Here is a 21,519-nt window from a genome sequence, read left to right as displayed (position 1 = left end):
CTATTGTATGATTCTATTCTAAAACGACACAAAAACAGATTAAGTGCTCATTTATTTACTTGCTGTTTGAGATCTTGCCATTTGCAAATGATCTATTCTATTTGCCAAGGTAACAATAATCACTGTAATGCAATTAATTTCATGTAAAGCAATTGGAGATGTTTCTCCAGAGATGCAATGAGGCATCTATAAATTCAGATTTAATTTTAATTCTCAAAACTTAGAAAGAAAAACAAAAAATACAAATATATATATATGAGAAAAAGGGCCATTATCCTTTTCATGTCCATTTAAGCAAGGAATTCAAAACCTTGGAACTCACCAATGATCATCAGCAATGAGTGCCCCAGATAGCTGGATATCATGCTTTGAGTTTGGTCTTTGTTTTCCCACTCTTGTCTGACCTTCTTTTATCATATACAAGAGCATCTCTGAAATCTGGGGATCTTCATTGAGATTTACTAGATTTGGCAAACTGTTATCCACTTTAAAAGTGATTCCAGCTTTCTGTAGATAGAGATACCCATTAATTAAGTAAAATGTTCTTCCTCTGCTACCAAATATTACTACAATAAGACGAGATTCTAACAACTGAGCTTCCTCAATTTGTCAAAAAATTAACACCTAATTGTTGAAGAATATTCTGAAAAACATTGGTTATTATTGTCCAAAATATTTAGGATTCTTAACAAATATAAAATCTATTTGCCTCCAACATGATGAGAAAATGGAACCAAGGTCTACCATTAATCCAATAGCTGAACATAGATAAATCTTTAGAACCACATGGCATTGCTGACAGTTGACCAGCCTGCCTGGAACATTACTGGGACCTAAGGGTAGACTCCTCACTGGAAGCTGGGATTCTTCCCACTATTTTCCAAGTAACCTTACGAACCAAAGTCTCAACAGCCCCAGTTTGACAAGCAATGGGAAGCTCATCAGTTCTCTGCGCTGGTAGATTGCATGGTAGTAGCCAGTAAACTTCAACTGTACTGCTATACCCAAATCCTTGGTTCTTGCTGATCTGTACCCAAGATTAAGTAGATTTGTCAGTAGTTTGGTCAAACATAGTAATGGACTTCCATGCATGTCAACTACTTCACAACTAACTAACCAAAAGTTAAATATTTTGTGCAGAGAGAACGTTAACTAAGAAGCTATCATTCCATAAAATTAACATGGAGTAAAGAATAAATGACAAAAAAACTGATTACCTGCAGTTCCCTTGCTTCCTCAAGCTTTCTCTTTTCTGCTTGGTCCAATCTTTCTCTCCATCTCCTAAAGATGCCATGACAAATATCATCCATTTGTAACAAAGAACTTTAGTACATCAGTCACAGAATGTTAGTAACAATGTAACAGTATTTTTAAAAAATATTTCCACATAATAATCACCAGAATTAATACATTTAGCTCAGATGACCGCCACCGCCACACCCCTCCACTCTGGGCCAGTCAGAGCTATAACCATGTTCGGCAAAATAGCGTACAAATTGGATATTTAAAAAAAAGAGAAAAGCTGGATCAGTTACTTCTGCATGCTAGAGACAACAAGAGTGCAGTAATCACTATCGTCATAATCTGAACAGCAGCTGTGCATCTTACGACAACTGCTCAACTTTACATAGTCCACATATCATTCTTTCAATGCAGGAGAGGAAGTGTTGTGAGCCACAAGGCGAGTTTTATGTTGTTACTTGGCCAGTAAAATGTGGATTGAAACTGCCCAACCTCATTTTAACCAGAGAATTGGAGCTGACTTTGGGTTTTACAGGTGGAGGGACAATGCCTTTACCCATCCAGTTCCTAATGACTGTTTAGTATACATTTCACTGCATTTTTCACACAAAGTAAAAGCGGACACTAGCACAATACTCAAACATTTTGTATGTTCTGCATATGTAATATAAATAGTTTAGAGTACAGCCAAATAGACAATTGCTCATAACCTTGAGCTCCAAGTCTCAGAAATGAACTTGCTTTTTATTTTATTTAGTTCTCAGAATGTAGGTGATTCTGGAAAGGACACATTTATTACTCATCTCTACTTGCCCTGTGGCAATTGTAATGGGCCTTTTCATTGAACAGCTGCAGTCCTTGTGTTGATGATGCTCCCACAATGATGTTAGATATGCTTTTTAAAAAAAAATTCTTTCATGGGATTTGGGCATCGCTGGCGGGCCAGCATTTGTTGCGCATCCTTAAATGTCCTTGAAATGAGTGGCTTGCTAGGCCATTTCAGAAGACTGTTAAGAGGCAACCACATTGCTGACTCTGGAGTCACATGTAAGCCGTCCAGGCAAGCATGGCAGATTTCCTTCCCTAAAGGACATTAGTGAACCAGATTTTTTTTTTAAAATGACAATTGGTGATAGTTTTATGGCACCATTACTGGAGACCAGCTTTCAATTCCAGATTAGTTGAATTTAAATTCCAGCTGCCATAGTGGGATTTGAATGCATGTCCCCAAGGCATTAGCCTGGGTCTCTGGATTACTAGTCCAGTGATAATACCACTACGCCGCCACCACCTCCCCATAAATTCCAGGATACTGAGCAAGTGACCATTAAGAAACGGATACTTGTTAGGATGATGATAGCGAAATAGGTGATGGGGTTTCCAATGATCTTTGATATGTGTGCACATACAGACTAAACGCAATCTATTAAAAAGATCTTTTGACAAGGTGAACTTGATGGGCCTAATTCACTTTCTTCATTCCAGGCTTAATATTCTAGATCTGGCATGCATCAGATCTATTATCTTACCTCTGTGCCTCTGCCATTTCCCTCTCCTGTTGACTGAGCTTCAATTTCAGGGCTTGTATTTCCTTTTGGGATGCTTTGCACCTCTCAGACTGAATTCCTTGGCTACTCATCTGGGCAGCTTTCAACTTTTCAATTTCTAATTTCAGATCTGATTCAGCAATTCCAAAGAAAAAAGTTAGAATTACATTTATCAAAACTCAGTGGTGTTAAAATCTCAAGTTACTGTAAACATAACAATTACAGCAGAGGTTTCACTGTTCAGGTTGGAATACCTCAGTAAACAGTTTCACTTAAAAACACTTGCAATCAAATAGTGAATTTTATTTTCTACATTTGTCCAGCTTAAACCAGAGACAACAGAAGAACAGCACCACTTGCTGGACAGTTGAAGAGTTGGATATTTCCTGTAATAATGAATAAAGGCCTCACTGAACTATAAGCCTTTAGAAGTGTCTTGGTCATTACAGGGTGAAACTTATTTATGTCAAATATATTTCAGGTTCAATCCTAATTTCAGTTATTGCAAAGTAAAATGCTGTTATCACAATTGGAACATGAATTTATAATTAACATTTTACGAGAGTTAATGTAAATTAAATATAAGCCCTCTTATCCTTATTACAGCTTAATTTTCAGACATTTATTTTGGTTAAGTTCCAATAAATGGCACTTTGATAAATCTTATATAAAAGATGACTACTGACTCAAACAACCTTAGTGCCATTTTCTACATTTTCACTTGTACTGTTCTGTGATTAGGAAGGAAGTGGTTTCATTCATAATGCATGGCTACTTCTTCCATTGCACAAAATTCCAACAGACAGACACTTCATTGTTACATATTTATACCACAAGATAGTATAAATTGTGAAATGCTAAAGTATGCCAAGGAGTAGAGAGGATTTACTTACATCATGATATATTTGACCTCTAATAACCAATGTAATTTTAAATAAACAAAACTGATATGATTTTTTTTTTAAAAAGAATTACGTAGCATTCATTATACTTCTCCACATCCCCCCAATTCTCTTTCATATTATTGAGAAAAACCTTATGATTACTAAATTTCAACTTTTTTTTTCCCAGGAAAATAACCCAACCTTGAGAAGCTGAATTTTGAAACAGTTTCAGTTTAAAATTAAAACATTAATTCTTGACAAATCAAGTTAACTTGTATGGAAAATGTCAACCAACCTCTAATTAATTTTGCACTCGAGTCCTCATTCACTTTTGCGACATTGATAATCTGGCGAGCCTGTTTGGCATATCTAAGCGTACTGAGAGTCTCCTCCACGTTCGAAGCAGATGGGCTGATGGTAGCTATCATTGCTGTTTTTGAATTGCCACCAAGGCTGTCTTTCAATAACCTACAGCATATTTTAAATGGCCATAAGAAAAGAATCAGTGTTCTGAAATGTAATTAAGCAGTAGCAACAAACTACATACATATAGAAAATACTAGCGTGAATTAAACATGTAGTGTTTAAAAAAAACTTCCAACATGAAGTATTGAATCTCAGAAATGTTATAGCGCAGCAGGCCACCATTTGGCTCTCCAAATGAGCAATTCACCTAATGCCATTCCACCGTCTTCTCCCCGTAACCCTGCACATTCTTCCTTTTCAGCTAACAGTCCAATTTCCTTTTCAATGCCTCGATTGAACCTGCCTCTACCATACTCTCGGGCAGTGCATTCGAGATCCTAACCACTCGCTGCGTGAAAAAGTTTTTCCTCATGTCGCTTTTGCCAATCACTTCAAATCTGCGTCCTCTCATTCTCAATCCTGTCACAAGTGGTCCACTCTGTCCAGACCCCTCATGATTTTGAATGCCTCCCATCTCCTCTCAGCCTTCTCTTCTCCAAGGAAAACAGTCCCAACTTCTCCAATAAAAGCAAAATACTGCAGAGCTGGAAATCTGAGATAGTGTCTGCGTGGGTTTCCTCCGGGTGCTCTGGTTTCCTCCCACATGCCAAAGACTTGCTGGTTGATAGGTTAATTGGACATTATAAATTGTCCCTAGTATAGGTAGGTGGTAGGGAAATATAGGGACAGGTGGGAATGTGGAATTAGTGTAGGATTGGTGTGAGTGGGTGGTTGATGGTCGGCACAGGGTCGGTGGGCCGAAGGGCCCGTTTCAGTGCTGTATCTCTAAACTAAACTAAACTAAAAAACAAGAAATGCTGGAAATACTCAGCAGGTCTGGCAGCAGAAAATAACTGACCGGAAGGTCATGGAACAAAGGCAAATGGTATGTTAATGGTGTGCTGAAAGACAAAGTGTTAGTACAGAGAGGGTGTGAATAGACTGTAAAGCACAAAGCACTCCAAGCACAAACATTAAAAAAAAAACAGAAACAGTGGGTAGGCACAGTAGAAACAAACTAAAGACGAAAATAAAATAACCAAATAAAAAAGATTAAAAAAAGAACAAACATAAAAGGGGGTGCCCGTCATGCTCTGAAATTATTGAGCTCAAATGTTCAGTCTGGCAGGCTGTAGTGTGCCTAATCGGTAAATGAAATGCTGATCATCGAGCTTGCATTGATGTTTGCTGGAACACTGCAGCAATCCCAGGACAGAGATGTGAGCATGAGAGCCCCGGGCTCTCTTGGAGTGCTTTGTGCTTTACAGTCTATTCACACCCTCTCTGAACTAAAACTTTGTCTTTCAGCACACCATTAAAATACCGTTTGCCTTTGTTCCATGACCTTCTGGTCAGTTATTTTCTGTGACCCTCTGTCCTATCAACACCTCTTGCCCCACCCCCTGCTTTACTAGCTTAAAACCTTTCACATTTCTAATATCTGCCAGTTCTGATGAAGAGTCACTGACCTGAAACGTTAACTCTACTTCTCTCTCCACAGATGCTGCCAGACCTGCTGAGTATTTCCAGCATTTCTTGTTTTTATCCCAACTTATTTATTTATTTAGAGATACAGCACTGAAACGGGCCCTTCGGCCCACCGAGTCTGTGCTGACCAAAAACCACCCAATTCTACTAACCCTACAGTAATCCCATATTCCCTACCACCTACCTACACTAGGGGCAATTTACAACAGCCAATTTACCTAACACCTGCAGGTCTTTGGCTGCGGGAGGAAACCGGAGCACCCGGCAAAAACCCACGCGGTCACAGGGAGAACTTGCAAACTTCGCACAGGCAGTACCCAGAATCGAACCCAGGTCCCTGGAGCTGTGAGGCTGCGGTGCTAACCACAGTGCCGCCCTTCTCCAATATGTCTTCCTCATCCCCGGAACCATTCATGCAAATCTTTTCTGCACTCTCTCCAATGCCTTCACATCTTTCCTCAAGTGCGGCACCCAGAATTGGACGCAATACTCCAGCTGAGGCCGAACTAGTGTCTCATACAAGTTCAGCATAACCTCCCTGCTCTTGCACTCTATGCCCCTATTAATAAAGCCTAGGATACTGTATACTTTATTAACCGTGCTCTCAACCTGTCCTGCCACCTTCAATTACTTATGTAGATATACCCCCAGGTTCCTTTTCCTTTGTACCCCCTTTAGAGTTGTGTAAGAGTTTGTGTTATATTGTCTCTCTATGTTTTTCCTATCAAAATGAATCACTTCACTTTCTCCGCATTGAACTTCATCTGCCACTTGCCCGCCCGTTCCACCAACTTGTTATGTCCTTTTGAAGTTCTACACTATCCTCCTCACAGTTCACAATAGTTCCAGGTTTTGCATCATCCACAAATCTTAAAATTGTGTCCTATACACCAAGATCTAGGTCATTAATATATATCAGGAAGAGTAAGGGTCCCAACACTGATCCCTGGGGAACTCCACTACAAACCTTCCTCCAGCCCAAAGAACATCCATTAACTAAAACTCTGTTTCCTGCCACTCAGCCAATTTCGTATCCATGTTGCTACTGTCCCTTTTATTGTACGAGCTACAATTTTGCTCACAAGTCTGTTGTGTGGCTCCTTATATAGCACACCAACAGCATTGCCTTCATCAACCCTCTCTGTTACCTCCTCAAAAAACTGCAGCAAGTTAGTTAAACATGATTTTCCCTTAATGAATGTATGCTGGCTTTCCACAACTAACCCACATTTGCCCACGTGACTATTAATTTTGTACCGAATTATTGTTTCTAGATGTTTCCCCACCACCGAAGTTAAACTGACTGGCCTGTTGTTGCTGGGCTTATCTTTACATCCTTTTTTGAACAAGGATGTAACATTTGCAATTCTCCAGTCCTCTGGCACCACCCGAGTCAAAGGAAAACTGGTAAATTATGGCCAGTGTCTCCGCAATTTCCACTCTCACGTCCCTCAGTACCCTTGAGTGCATTTCACCCGGCCCTGGTGCCTTATCAACTTTAAGTATAGACAGCCTATCTAATACCTCCTCCTCATCAATTTTAAATCTTTCTAGTGCATTAAGTACCTCCTCTTTCACTGCGGTCTGGGTAGCATCCTCTTCCTCAATAAAGACAGATGCAAAGTATTCATTTAATACCTCAGCTATTCCTCCTGCCTCCATGCATAAATCCCCGTTTTGGTCCCTAATCGGCCCTATTCCACCTTTTACCACACTTTTACTATTTATATGCCTATAGAAGACTTTGGGATTTCCTTTTATATTAGCTGCCAGTCTCTTTTCATACTCTGTCTTTGTTTCTCTTATTTTCCTCTTCACTTCCCCTCTGAACCTTCTATATTCAACTTGCTTTGCCGTTGCATTATCTACCTGACATCTATCATAAGCACACATTTTATTCTTCATCTCTATCTCTTTTGTCATCCAGGGAGTTCTGGATTTATTTGCCCTACCTTTCCCCTTCAAGGGAATATACCTTGACTGTTTCCGAACTCTCTCTTCTTTGAAGGTAGCCCATTGTTCAGTTACTGTTTTGCCTTCCAACCTTTACTGCCAATTTATTTGGCCCAGATCCATTCTTACCCCATTGATATTCTCTCTCTCCAGCACTGCAATGCTCTCCTTAATCAATACTGCCACTCCTCCCTCTTTTCTATCTTTCCTGAACACCTTGTATCGAAGAATATTTAACACCCAGTCTTGCCCTTCTTTGAGCCAGGTCTCTGTTATAGCCACAACTGGGCGGCACAGTGGCGCAGTGGTTAGCACCGCAGCCTCACAGCTCCAGGGACCCGGGTTCGATTCCGGGTACTGCCTGTGTGGAGTTTGCAAGTTCTCCCTGTGTCTGCGTGGGTTTTCTCCGGGTGCTCCGGTTTCCTCCCACAAGCCAAAAGACTTGCAGGTTGATAGGTAAATTGGCCATTATAAATTGTCACTAGTATAGGTAGGTGGTAGGGAAATATAGGGACAGGTGGGGATGTTTGGTAGGAATATGGGATTAGTGTAGGATTAGTATAAATGGGTGGTTGATGTTCGGCACAGACTCGGTGGGCCGAAGGGCCTGTTTCAGTGCTGTATCTCTAATCTAAATCATAATCTAATCTAATATTTCCAAACATCAATCTGCGCCTATAACTCATCAATCTTATTAACAACACTCCGTGCATTCATTATACATGCATATTAACCCTAATTTGGACTATTACTTTCTCCCTTAATCTGACCCCACCTAATAACTTATTATTCCCTACTTTAGTGCTATCTATCTCTCCCAGTATTGTGTGCACCTTCATATTCCTCTGATATTTCCTCCTGGTTCCCACACCAAGTTAGTTTAAACCCTCCCCAATAGCACTAGCAAATCACCACGCAAGGAAATGTGTCAAAGCTCTGTTCAGGTGCAACCCGTCCGGCCTGTACAGGTGCCACCTTCTCCAGAACTGGTCTCGGTGTCCCAGGAATCTAAAGCCCTCCCCCTCCTGCACCATCTTTCCAGCAATGCAAATCATCTGTACCATCCTATTTCTGTAGTCAATTGCATGCAGTACCAAAAGCAAGCTGGAGATTACTACTTATGAGGTCCTGCTTGCTAATTTCTTACCTAGCTCACTAAACTCTTTCTGCAGGACCATACCCCTCTTGCTACCTATGTCGTTGGTACCAATGTGGACCACGATTGCTGGCTGTTCACCCTCCCCCCTCTGGGTGGTCTTCAGTGACATCCTTGACCCTGGCACCAGGGAGACAACACATCATCCTGGATTCACGTCTGCAGCCACAGAAATGCCTGTTTGCTTCCGACAACCAAACCTCCTATCACTATCGCTCTTCAGTATTATTTGTGCTCCCTGTGCAGCAGAACCAGCCGTGGTGCCACAGCCTTAACGCTGGCTGCACTCCCTAAATGAGCCATCACTTTCATCAGTAATCAGAACTGAATACTGGTTGGAGAGGAAGACGCACTCAGGGGTCTCCTGCACTACCTGCCTGTCTGGCAGTCACCCATTTCCTCTCTCCCTGCAAACTCTTAAGCTGCGGGGTGACCACATCTATAAACATTCTATCCACGAAGCTCTCAACCTCACGAATGCGCCATAGTGATGCCAGCTGTTGCTCAAGTTCCGAAACCTGGAGCTCAAGCTGCTGCAAATTACAAAACTTCCTGCACATATGGTTATCCAGGACACGAGAAGAGTCCTGGAGTTCCCACATTGCACAGGATGTGCACCCTATAGGTTGGAGCAGCACTGCCATTCCTCTGTTAGTTAATAACCTGCTAATTACTGCTAATAAACCTTACTATTGCTAATAAACCTTTACCAATACTAACAAACCTTATTACTATTAATAAACCTTACAAATGCTAATAAACCTTAGTAGTGATAAATCCTATTTATACTTAATTCACCTTACTAGTAGTAATATACCATACTTTAAAAAAAGATGGAGTCACCAGTTTATTCCCTAGTTTAGGTAAGATAAATAGAAAATACTCACCAGTCAATCACCTACCTGCTTCCCTGTGATGTCACACCTCCATTTTTTTTTCCCGAACGTGGGCTCTGAACCTACAGGCTGGCGGCAGCGGCTGCTGCAACAACTAGCCCTGCTCGGCTCTCGCTGTTTCCTGCCACTCTTGCAGTGAACTCTCGCTCTCTCTCCTGGGTTCTTTATACCCTACTCGGCTTACACTGTTTCCAGCCGCGCTCTCAGTGAACTCTCGCTCTCTCCTGGGCTCTTGATGCCCCACTCAGCTCTCACTATTTCCCATCACTCTCGCAGTGAAGTCTCACTCTCTCTCCTGTGCTCTTTATGCCCTGCTAGTCTCTCGCTGTTTCCCACCAAGTTCTCAGTGAACTCTTGCTCTCTTTCCTGGGCTCTTTAGGCCTCACTCGGCTCTTACTGTTTTCCACTGCTCTCTCAATGAACTCTCGCTCTCTCCTAGGCTCCACAATTTTCAATTAATTAGTCCTGCTACAAACATGCTGCATTTTCTTTTCCCCCATTTGAAATACAGCTTGCAATTTACTTAGGTCAGCTTTACTGATGGTATAAAATCACATGTAACCAAAAGAAAACATGCCTTGAAACTAGAACTGACTGTTCAACATTCACTTTCAGCATTGTACTATAATTAAGAACTCACCACGTTAGCACTGATTCCCTGTAAGGGATAAAGACTTTCTTCTTAGCCTGAGAATGTTCTGAAAGTGCAGAAATAACTTTTCCCAAGGTGAAGAGAGATTTATTTATGCTTACACCCTCCTGTAAGAAAGAATACAAAATTTCAGTGTTTTAAAGTTAAAGGACAGTGCTCTAGCGATGCAGGGGTCATATATAAAGAACCACAGAACTTCAGAATGTTCAAATTGGGCTAAGATCATTTGGGAAGAATAAAGTTTTTTTTTAATTTTTGCAATAAATGGGTTTTTAAAAATTCATTCATGGGATTTGGGAGTCGCTGGCTAGGCCAGCATTTATTGCCCATCCATAATTGCCCTGGAGAAGGTGGTGGTGAGCTGCCTTCTTGAACCGCTGCAGTCCATGTGAGGTAGGTACACCCACAGTGCTGTTGGGAAGGGAGTTCCAGGATTTTGACCCAGTGACAGTGAAGGAACAGCGATATAGTTCCAAGTCAGGATGGTGTGTGACTTGGAGGGGAATTTGCAGATGGTGGTGTTCCTATGTATTTGCTGCCCTTGTCCTTATAGGTGGTAGAGGTTGCGGGTTTAGAAGGTGCTGTCTAAGGAGCCTTGGTGCGTTGCTGCAGTGCATCTTGTAGATGGTACACATTGCTGCCACTGTGCGTCGGTGGTGGAGGGAGTGAATGTTTGTGGATGGGGTGCCAACCAAGCAGGCTGCTTTGTCTTGGATGGTGTCAAGCTTCTTGAGTGTTGTTGGAGCTGCACCCATCCAGGCAAGTGAAGAGTATCCCATCACACTCCTGACTTGTGCCTGGGAGTCAGGTTGATTCTAGTGCAGTGAAAATAATGACACCTGAAGTGAGTATACAGCTGCACTGTAATTGAAGGGTTCAGATGATGGCAAGAACCATGGCAGGGAAAGCCTAATGGCAGATGAATCATCCAAGTCCCATGAGATTAGATAACCTTTTTTTTTTAAAAAGATGTTAATATTTTTTGCACTAAAACTACAATTTAACGTGTTTTTTTTGGGGGGGGGGGCGGAGAACAATGCATCTCATTATCCATATCTGATTCACACAAATTGCAAAGTAATTACTAGAAACTTAGAGAAATATTCAACATTGACCAGAAAAATACAGTCAGTGAACATTTGAAAATGATAATTCAATGCAATTACATGTTATCAACAGACTTTCAGCAACAAACAAAGGTAATGTGGCACATATTGACAGGACAATTGGCCACAGAGTAACCCTCTGACTTTATCCAGGACAACTGGAGTGACTTAGCAGAAGCAATGCAGAGAATCAAATTGATGCTGCACTCTCAACTTCTGATAGCCAGCTCAAAAGTGCATCTAGCATAGGTCTGGAAATAGAGCACCTACTTTTTTTTAATTCATTCTTGGGATACGGGTATCACTGGCAAAGTTGGCATTTATTGCTCATCCCCAATTGCCCTTGAAAAGGTGATGGCAGATTGCCTTCTTGAGCTGCTGTAGTCAGTGTGGTAAAGGTGCTTCCACAGTGCTGGTCGGTTGAACGTTCCAGGATTTTGACACAGCACGTTAAAAGAACAGCAACATATGCCCAATTCATGATGGTGTATGACGTGGAGGGGAACTTGGAGGTGACTCTTGGTTGGGAGATGATGGATAGTTTTGAGAAACATAAATCAAAAAACATCCAGATAGAGAGAAGAAACCAGCAAATGTGCAGAACTGACAACAACCAAACAAAACATACATTTTGCTTCACTGTGATTGTATACCCCCAAATTTCAGTTCTAAGTAGTGAAGTTGCATTCAGACATTGCTTTGGATTGAATGAGGCCTGTGATCTTCAGCTCGCAATATATTTGTGTATAATGTTCAAAATCACACTATGATTAATACAAGATTAAATGAAAGAGATTTAAGAGAAAGAGAAATTGCTCTTCTATACACAGGACTGTATGGCTTTTTTTTTTCTTTCATAGGATGTGGACATTGCTGGCAAGGCCAGCATTTGTTGCCCATCCCTAATTGCCCGAGAAGGTGGTGGTGAGCTGCCTTCCTGAACCGCCGTAGTCCATCTGGTGCAGGTATACCTACAGTGCTGTTAGGGAGGGAATTCCAGGATTTTGATCCAGCAACAGTGTAGGAACTGTGATATAGTTCAAGTCAGGATGGTGTGTGACTTGGAGGTGAACTTGCAGATGGTGGCTGTTGTCCTTGTTCTTCTAGGTGGAAGATGTCGCGGATTTGGAAGGTGCTGTCGAAGGACACATAATGAATTGCTGCACTGCATCTTGTAGATGGTACACACTGCTGCCACTGTGCATCGGTGGTGGAGGGAGTGAATGGGGTGCCGATCAAGTGGGCTGCTTTATCCTGGATAGTGTCAAGCTTCCAGAGTGTTGCCGGTGCCACACTCATCCAGGCAAGTGGAATATACTATGAGTTGCAGAAAACATGTCAAAATTTAAGAATAAGTTAGGCAGATGGCTCAAAGATGAATAAAAGATATGGAAACAAAGCTGCAATAGGGCTACTGCTCATGTAATAAACTCCAACAGGGATTGGTTGGGCTAAGTGACCAGTATATCTATGGTCATTTCTATGTAACTCTTAAAAAGTTCTAGGCCAAATATTAATAGAATTTGTAAACTTTATTAAAAAGGGTGGCTTCCCAAAAGGAAGAACAGTAATTACAGAATAGAATGTTTTGTTTAGGGCGTTGTTGGGGAATTGTTTTTGTCCAAATCCAGACTCTTACTACATTTACAGATGATTAGTCTTAAAGTGCATACTTTTTGTCTATCGCCGCTGGTCTGAGCTGTAAAACAACGTTCACTTCCTGCAAGATCCACTAGATTTACTCTGCTCGTCAAAGAGTGTTCATGTTCCTCCTCTTCCACAAATTCTGTCTAGATATTGAACAAAGAACTTGAAAAGTCCATTAATAGGTTGAGCAAAACATTTACACTATTAACAACCATGGCAAAATTATTTATGTTCACTGGTCAATCACATTTACACAAAAGTTCAGACTGCTACCTTTTATTACTCATTTTAATAAAGTTGCCCAGATTGCACTTGCACTTCATTTCCAGAATGCCAGCTATGAATTTAGTATTTTTTCATGTTAAGGAATGCTTGTCAATCTACAGTATTGGAACAGGCAGCCGTGTCATACACAAATGCAATTCCCACGAACAAACGTAATTGTTAAAAAACATACAAAATAAATTCAAGTTTATTACAGTAATATTGCACCTTGGTCTGTGTCATGACGAGTGTGAAGACTGAGTGAGACCTGGAACTCTTTTCATTCATGCCTGTGGCTGCAGTAGCCCTTTGCTTGTTCCCTAGTTCTAGCCAGCCCTATTGGGGAAATAATTTTTTTTAATGAGTATCTACAATAGTGATAGTTTTCTGTAAAATAAAACACAAACTGTGTAAAGACAAACATTTATGCATTACAAAGGAGAGTCATTTTCTTTAGATTTTAAATAACAGATATAGTGCTCACCTGAATATCTGCATAAGAGGTGACAACATTCCTGAGAAATAAAAAAAAGTATATAATTGAGAAAAAGTGGAACATGTGTATGGTAGGAGATTTAGTCCAAGCTTTGGAATCTCTTCTAGGCAATGAAAAGAGTGATTTAAAATTTTGCATCGTTGACAGTGTTTGGATCAATGAATATTTAATTTTGCATTATTTTAAATCTCCAGTTTGGTTTCCCATATGTAAATCGGAATTTCCATACCAGAGCTGCTTGGTGACACTGATGCCTCAGAATTAAAGATCACAAGCCCAATAACCCTGTCCATTCAGTTCCAAATATTGTCAAGCACAGAAATGCAAAATTCAAGTTTCTCACTCAGCTTTCTTCTTTGAAGAAAATGAAGACTACCTGGAAATGTGGAATGTTTATCCAAAAATGAGGAAAGCATTCACTTTTACAAAGATATTGAATTGAATGAAAAATTATAAATGACTTATGAACAAAGAAGCATTAACTTTTCAAACGTGGGCAATATGAATCTGCTACTGGCAATAAAAGAAACAGCTAAAATCATAACCCCAAAAAACTTAAGTATACTAGAATGGAGAAGGTGGAAAGAAAGACATCTGAGCAAGATGCCAGTACATAATACAAAACTCTTAAAAGAAAAACATCCCAAATTATTTCTCACTTTACACTTAGGATAACAGAAATCCTTATTTTTCTAGGTGGTTGAAGAATAATAAATTATCCTTTCATAAATGACACCTTTACTGTTCTGCACAAAATACTTTTTCATGGAATGTACATTACCCTTTAGTATAAACTCATTGACCACAACTTACAAAGAAAGATCAGCCACATAGGGTCCAAAGACTGGATGTTCTCTCACACGGAGCTATAAGTAACAGAATAGTGTTTAATTAAAACATCAAAATACATATTGCAATAGAACGCATAATATATGCAACACTAAAATATCAAAACCAGCACCACTGTTCAAAACTGCAGTCAAATTCTGGGCAGAAAACAGTTATTAGATTCTAAGTTTGACATTTTAGGAGGAGGAGACTCTTCCGTAGCGCAGCAAAAGCTGCTTGGTGCAACAGAGCCACACAAGCCAAGAGGATTTCAACCTTAAACTGGACTGTGATAACTAGTCTCAGGCAGGGTTGTAGAGTAAGCATGATAACTGGTTTCAGTTTCCTTGGATTGATGTAGAAGGAAAATGCAAATGAGCAACATTTCATGTTGGCTCACTGGCACAATTGGTATGAGCACAATCAAAGACCAAAGCAATTTTCCATCTCTCATTAATGATAAACAGTATCCAGTTTAGGAATAGGATTGTCATTAAGAAAGAGGCTTTCATAAAATTTGCAGCACGGAAACCTAATTCACAATGCCACAGTAATAAAACAAGGACTCATGCCCAGGATTCACATACTACAAGCTTCCAACATCTGACATGCCACAGTTAGCAAGATTAGGAGCATCCTAATACATACAAGTGCAAGAGGTGCAACACCTGCCTTTTTACATCCTCCCTTCCCCATCATCCAGGACACCAAACACTCCTTCCAGGTGAAAGATAAGGAGAAGAAAGAAAAGGAAAAGGTGTGTTAGCAGGTAAAATCTCTCTCATCCTCCTTGGTGAAGGATCAAGACTGGCACCAGCATATCACCTGCCTTCCCACTCAGGCAAGGAATAATGCAAATCATGGAGAACTAAATTCAAAATAGCACTGGGAGAGGAAGAGTGAGCCGTTGGATTAGTGATAGCATCCCCAACTCGTCATCCAAATCAAATTTTTAACACTTGAGGAGAAATTAAATTCAACAACACAAAATAAACTTTGGTTGTGAACATTTTCCTTCAGACTTACAGGCTGCTTTATTTGCATCTTTCCATTTCCTCCGACCAACAAATCATGAATTTTCTCATTGTAAACTTCAAAATAGCTCATTTCAACATGGTAAGTAACCTTTGAAAAATCAAAAGAAATATATGTTATCAAGATTAGATTTTACTTGTAAACCATGAAACGGAAAGATTTTTCCCATTAAGGACAAATTTATTTCCTAATAGGCTATTGTTCTACAAAATAGATCATCGATGATTAAACTTGTTCTGGTCAACTATGAAACTGAGAAAACTGATCAGAATATTTCCAGCTGTAAAATTTTAACTTCACTGTCTGCAAATATCGTAAGGGGAATTTGAACCCCTTCTGCCAGGTTGGTTGAAATATGCCAAGAGACATACCCACTCACTATAAACATGCTCCTTTCCCTGAGTCTGGAATTTTAACACAAAAGCAAAATACTGCAGGTGCTAGAAATCTGAAATAAAAACAAATAGTGCTGAAAATACTCAGATCAGGCAGCATCTGTGGACAGAGAAACAGTTAACATCTCAGGTCAGTGGCCGTTCATCAGAACTGGAAAAGGTAGAGAATTAACAGATTTTAAGCAAGTACAGAGGCAGAAGAACAAAAGGAGGGGGTCTATGATAGGGTGGAAGGCAGGAGCGATTAAATGACAAAAGGGATGATGGCACAAGATAAAGGAGATGATAATGGGATGAGCAAAGAAACAAAAAGATGGGTCTACAGAAAGTGTAAATGGGAATAGCAGAATCATCACCAACAGCTGCCATCCAAAAACTGGGGGCAGAGGTTATGTTCCGAAATTGTTAAACTCAGTGTTGAGTCCGGAAGGTTGTAAAGTGCCTAATCAAAGGTGAGGTGCTGGATCTCGAGCTTCATTAGAATAGTGTAGGAGGCAGAGCACAGAGGTCAGAGTGGAAGTGGGGTAGAGAATTAAAATAACAGATGACTATAAGCTCAGCGTCACACCTGTAGATTGAACAGAGGTGTTCCGCAAAATGACCACGTAAACTGCATTTAGTCTCCCCAATGTAAAGGAGACCATATCATGAGCAGCGAATACAGTATACTAAATTGAAAGTAGTACAAGTAAAAGGCTGTCTGACCTGGAAAGTGTGATTGGGGGCCTGGATTGTGGGAAGGGAGAAAATAAAAAGGCAGGATATTACATCAGCCGTGCTTACACATGAAAGTGCCATGGGAAGGAGAGGGGGAAGAGAAGTGAACCAGGGTACTGCAGACAAAACTGTACCCTTGGAGTGTAGAAAGAGGAAGATATGTTTGGTAGTGACATCACACTGGAGGTGGCAGAAATGGCAGAGAATGACCAGTTGAATGTGAGGCTGATGGGGTGGAAGGTGAGGACATGGGAAACCCTATCGCAGGAGGTAGGAGAAGAGGTGAGAGTAAAAGTGTGCGAAATGGAATGAACACAGTCGAGGGCCCTGTGAAACGTGGTGGAGAGGAATGCTCATCTGAGGATAAAGCAAGACATGTCAGAAGCATGGGTACGGAAGGTGGCCTCAAATGTGACGAAGATGGAGAAACCAAGAGAATGGAACAGAGTCCTTCCAGAAAGCAGGGTGGGAGGAAGTGTAGTCAGGTAGCTGTGGGAGTCGGTGGGCTAAAAATGGATACTGGTCAATAGCTTATCCCCAGAAATGAAGACAGAGATGTCAAGGAAGGGATGGGAAGAGTCAGAGATGGGCCATCTGAAAGTGAGGGAGGGTGCAAATTGAAAACAAAGCTGATGAAATTTTACCAATTCAGGGAAAGAGCAGAAAGCAGCACTGATGCAGTCAATGCACTCGAAAGAGGTAAGGAAGGGCATCTGAGCAGAACTGGAACAAACAGTGTACTACATATCCCACGGAAAGCCAGGCATAGCTAGGACGCAAACGAGTTCCCATAGCAACACCATTGTCTATTTGGTCTGGTCCACTCCTCTATCATCCCCATCACCCCCTCCCCTTCCCATACAAGTGCAAGAGATGCAACACCTGCCTTTTTAACTTCTCCTGTCCCAGCGTCCAGGGCACCAAACGCTCCTTCCAGATGAAATAGCGTTTTGTTTGTACTTCTTTCAATTTATATACTGTATTCGCTGTTCACAATGCTGTCACCTCTACATTGGAGGACACAGACTGGGTGACCATTTTGCAGAACACCTCCTTACAGTTCGCTAGTGTGAAGCAGAGCTTCTGGTTGCCTGTCATTTTAACTCTCCACCCCACTGCCACTCTGATCTCTGTCCTCTGCCTCCTATACGGTTCAAATAAAGCTCGAAAAATAGCACCATTTTTCAATTAGGCTCTTTACAGCCTTCTGGTCTCAACATGGAGTTCAATAATTTCAGATCATAGCCTCTGTCTCCATTTTTCCAGACAGTAACTGTTGATGATTCTGAGATTCGCATTTACACCTCCATGAAACATCTTCTGTTTCTTTACTTGTCCCATTACCGTCTCTACTTGCACCATCATCCCTTTTGTCATTTAATCTCTTCTGCCTTCCATCCTATCCTAGGCCTTCCTTTTTGTTCTCCCACACCCGCATCCTTTCCTTGCCTCTGTCTTGCTTAAAACCTGCAACATCTCTAACTTTTCCCAGTTCCGACGCAAGGTCACCAACCTGCGATGTTAACTGTCTCTTGCTCTCCACATATGCTGCCTATTACCATTTTTTTCCAGTTTTGTTTTAGTTGGGAATCTTAACCTTCTTTTCTGGGAAGATGGTAAGGACACCCACTTGAAACCAGCAGAGTCCTTCTTTAAATATGCAGATTGGGCTCTGTTAATGTAATTGGAGCTGGACATGGTTATAAACACTGGACCGTATAACATGATTGTGTTTTAAAAATTGTGATTTTTAAAAGTTCAAGATGGAGTCTGGAAAGTCAGGTGACCTCACCTCCACTCTGTGAACAGTTACCAGGACAACAGAGAACACAAATCAAAGAGCTGCTTCTGAGAAACAGAGCCTGCAGGGCTAACTCCTGAAGAACAATGGGTTTTGCCCTCCCAGACTTTTAGGTTGTAAAACAAGGAGTCAGTAATTCGGAAGATGTAAATGTACCAAAGATCTGTTAGCACCTGGGAACAATGGAACAATGTAACAAGCGGTTTTGTGAAACCAGACTTCTAGACTTTGCATTTTTGGAACAAAACAATAAGCTACTGACTTCTGAGTCCAGATAAATTTAACAGACTTGGAGGAAAATAGGCTGTAATAGAAGAAACCAGCAGTTGCGGCCTCAAGGCATACTAGAAGGGAACTCAGCGGTTACAGTCTCACATCAGGCTGTAAGAGAAGAAACCAGCGGCTGCAGCCTCCAGAAAGACAGAGAGAGCGAGGAGACACCTGCTGTCAGAAGGCTGTTACGATAAAAAGCAACGAGGACTTGAACCTGTTTTGAAAGTCGAAGCTTGCGGAGAGGTAAGGCAAGCAGGATAACAAGGAAACACCTTCTAACTTAGGGTATGAGCTCCTTGTTGGCCTTTATTGCAAGGGAATTGGAGTACAGGAATAAAGAAGTCTTACTAAAACTGTACAGGGCTTTGGTGAGACCACACCTGGAATACTGTGGTTTTGGTCTCCACATTTAAGAAAGGATATACTTGCGCTTGAGACGGTGCAGCGAAGATTTACTAGATTGGTCCCTGGGATGATGAGGTTGTCCTATGACAAGAGGCTCAGTAAATTGGGCCTATATTCTCTAGAGTTTAGAAGAATGAGAAACGATCTCATTGAGACATACAAGATTCTGAAAGGGCTTGATAGAGTAGAAGCTGAGAGATTGTTTCCACTGGGCAGGGAATCTAGAACACGGAGGCACAGTCTGAGGGTAAGGAGCCAAATCATTCAGGACTGAGATGAGGAGAAATTGCTACACTCAAAGGGTTGTGAATCTTTGGAATTCTGCACCCCAGAGGGTTGTGAATGCACCATCATTGAGTACATTTAAGGCTGGGATAGACAGATTTCTGGTCTCGCAGGGAACCAAGGGATTATGGGGACCAGCCAGGAAAGTGGAATTGAAGCCCAAGATCAGCCATGATCTTATTGAATGGTGGAGCAGGCTTGATGGGCCAAATGGTCTACTTCTGCTCCTATTTCTTGTGTTCTTGCAAAGTGCTATTCAGTTAATTGAGGATTACTATTAGTTTAGTTATGTTATAAAAGTCTTAAAATATGAAATCTTGTCGTGTAATTATCGAAAGTGGTCTGAGGGTACATACTCGTATTTTTCATGTTAACGATCTCACTGAGGTCCTAACAATTTCCATTTTAATCAATGCACTGAGCAGGGGAAACAATTGGGACATTCACCAGCGAAAGACAGCAAGGAGGTGGAGCCAGGGCCAAGAGAGACTCAGAAGGAAAGTTTAGGTTCCCCCTGCCCCCACTTTCCCGATCACGTTTCTCGTAAAATCCCCATCCCTTGAGACTTAACTGAGCACCAGGAACCAATCCTTCTGCTGCCTGTCATTCCTCTGCCATTTCCCACAGGTTTAGGGCGGGAACTGTCCTTGGTATGCAGATAAGGCTCGAGTGTTAAAATTGCTGGGGCTGCACTCTTGCCTCGGCCCCCGCCTAGCCGAATCCTGCTCTGCGTCAAAATAGTGCCTTTAATCTCAGTTCCAGGCTTTTTTGATTTTGAAAGAAAAAATTTTCTGCAAATCTATACTGCATACTTAAAAAATCATTTTAAAATTCAATGAGACTGGATCACTACTAAGAAGTATAAAATTTGCCTTGAAAAATACTACCTGGTGCATTTCAGAATTTGCTGCTTTGGTAAACATCTGTTCACAGAACCTTGGTATGATCCCCTTGTCACTGAAGCCCATCATCCTTTTAAATAACAAAAAATATATTTCAGCATCATGAACCAAACATATGAAATAAATTATATTGAATAAATTCAAAATAACCATTTAATAGTTAGTTGCACAAGTCAAGTGGTAAGAAAATATTCTAATTTGAATATGTTGTATTTCTCATTAAATCATTTCAGGGCACACTTTGAATCAGTTCAGCTTTGGATTTAAGTAAAGATTAGGATAGCTCAACAGCAATCATTGTTCACTTGATTTTTACTTCAGTTTCTGTGTGTTACACTAAACAAGATGCCTATGAGCTTTCTTGGTCATGGGAGGCGGGGATGGGTGAAGGGTTGGTGGGGAGTGCTCTGGATTCTTGGTATTGTAGTCTTTGCACAACTACCTTCGCATTGCTATTACTCCTGATAATCTGAAGTAATTTTTTGCACTAAAAAAGCAAGTTATTTAATAATTTGCATTAAGCAATATAAATATTGCAATGTGGGAATGTGGTGCTCAAAAGTTTCTAATTAGGTAATTTGAATAAAAACTTCAAATTAAGAAAATAGGCTGTAGAAAGGAAAATATGCATGAATGTGGTGCATTTGATACTGTAAACAAGCATCATAGCAAAAGCAAAGGACAGATTTAAAACAGCACTTGAAACTGGAATGGTTCATGGGTCACAATAGCCTTGACGAGATGTTCATCTACACAAATAAATTTTGTTGAATTATTCTCAGAAACTGAAGTTGGATTTTGGAACACTCCTTTCACTAAACCAAAACCTTGATCTTACCAGTGACTAGGTTAGTAAAAATTCATAGTGGAATGATATGCAGATATATAACAGAGATATTTTATGCAACCCTTTAACGCATCATTAAAACAAACACTCATTATAAATTTCTAACCAAACTTACGTATATGACTTTCCAGAGCCAGTCTGCCCATATGCAAACAGACATGTGTTATATCCCTCAAAAGCTTTTTCTAGCAGAGGGAATCCTATTTTCTTATATATAGTTTCCTGGCTTGAAAAT

At 40.8% G+C, this 21,519-nt stretch overlaps 1 protein-coding gene across 2 annotated transcripts in view; it reads right to left on the bottom strand.

The window, feature by feature from the left end:
* kif14 (kinesin family member 14) overlaps positions 1 to 21,519 on the bottom strand; it is a 141,617-nt gene that overhangs the window by 87,182 nt on the left and 32,916 nt on the right. For both annotated transcript variants that reach the window (XM_068037605.1, XM_068037606.1), the window contains exons 3-14: positions 21,400 to 21,519; positions 20,423 to 20,507; positions 15,651 to 15,749; positions 14,610 to 14,662; positions 13,785 to 13,815; positions 13,529 to 13,636; positions 13,063 to 13,179; positions 10,272 to 10,390; positions 3,969 to 4,141; positions 2,772 to 2,919; positions 1,218 to 1,281; positions 323 to 507 (exon numbers count right to left, since the gene is read on the bottom strand). The exon at positions 21,400 to 21,519 is cut by the window's right edge and continues 135 nt beyond it. In XM_068037605.1, coding sequence (XP_067893706.1) covers positions 323 to 507; positions 1,218 to 1,281; positions 2,772 to 2,919; positions 3,969 to 4,141; positions 10,272 to 10,390; positions 13,063 to 13,179; positions 13,529 to 13,636; positions 13,785 to 13,815; positions 14,610 to 14,662; positions 15,651 to 15,749; positions 20,423 to 20,507; positions 21,400 to 21,519 — 1,302 coding nt within the window. The remainder of the gene's footprint in view (positions 1 to 322; positions 508 to 1,217; positions 1,282 to 2,771; positions 2,920 to 3,968; positions 4,142 to 10,271; positions 10,391 to 13,062; positions 13,180 to 13,528; positions 13,637 to 13,784; positions 13,816 to 14,609; positions 14,663 to 15,650; positions 15,750 to 20,422; positions 20,508 to 21,399) is intronic.

The sequence above is a fragment of the Heterodontus francisci genome, chromosome 8 (assembly GCF_036365525.1).
Source record: "Heterodontus francisci isolate sHetFra1 chromosome 8, sHetFra1.hap1, whole genome shotgun sequence".
Lineage (NCBI taxonomy): Eukaryota > Metazoa > Chordata > Chondrichthyes > Heterodontiformes > Heterodontidae > Heterodontus > Heterodontus francisci.
The sequence above is the reverse complement of the archived record's forward strand: the minus strand, read 5'-3'. Positions and strand labels throughout refer to the sequence as shown.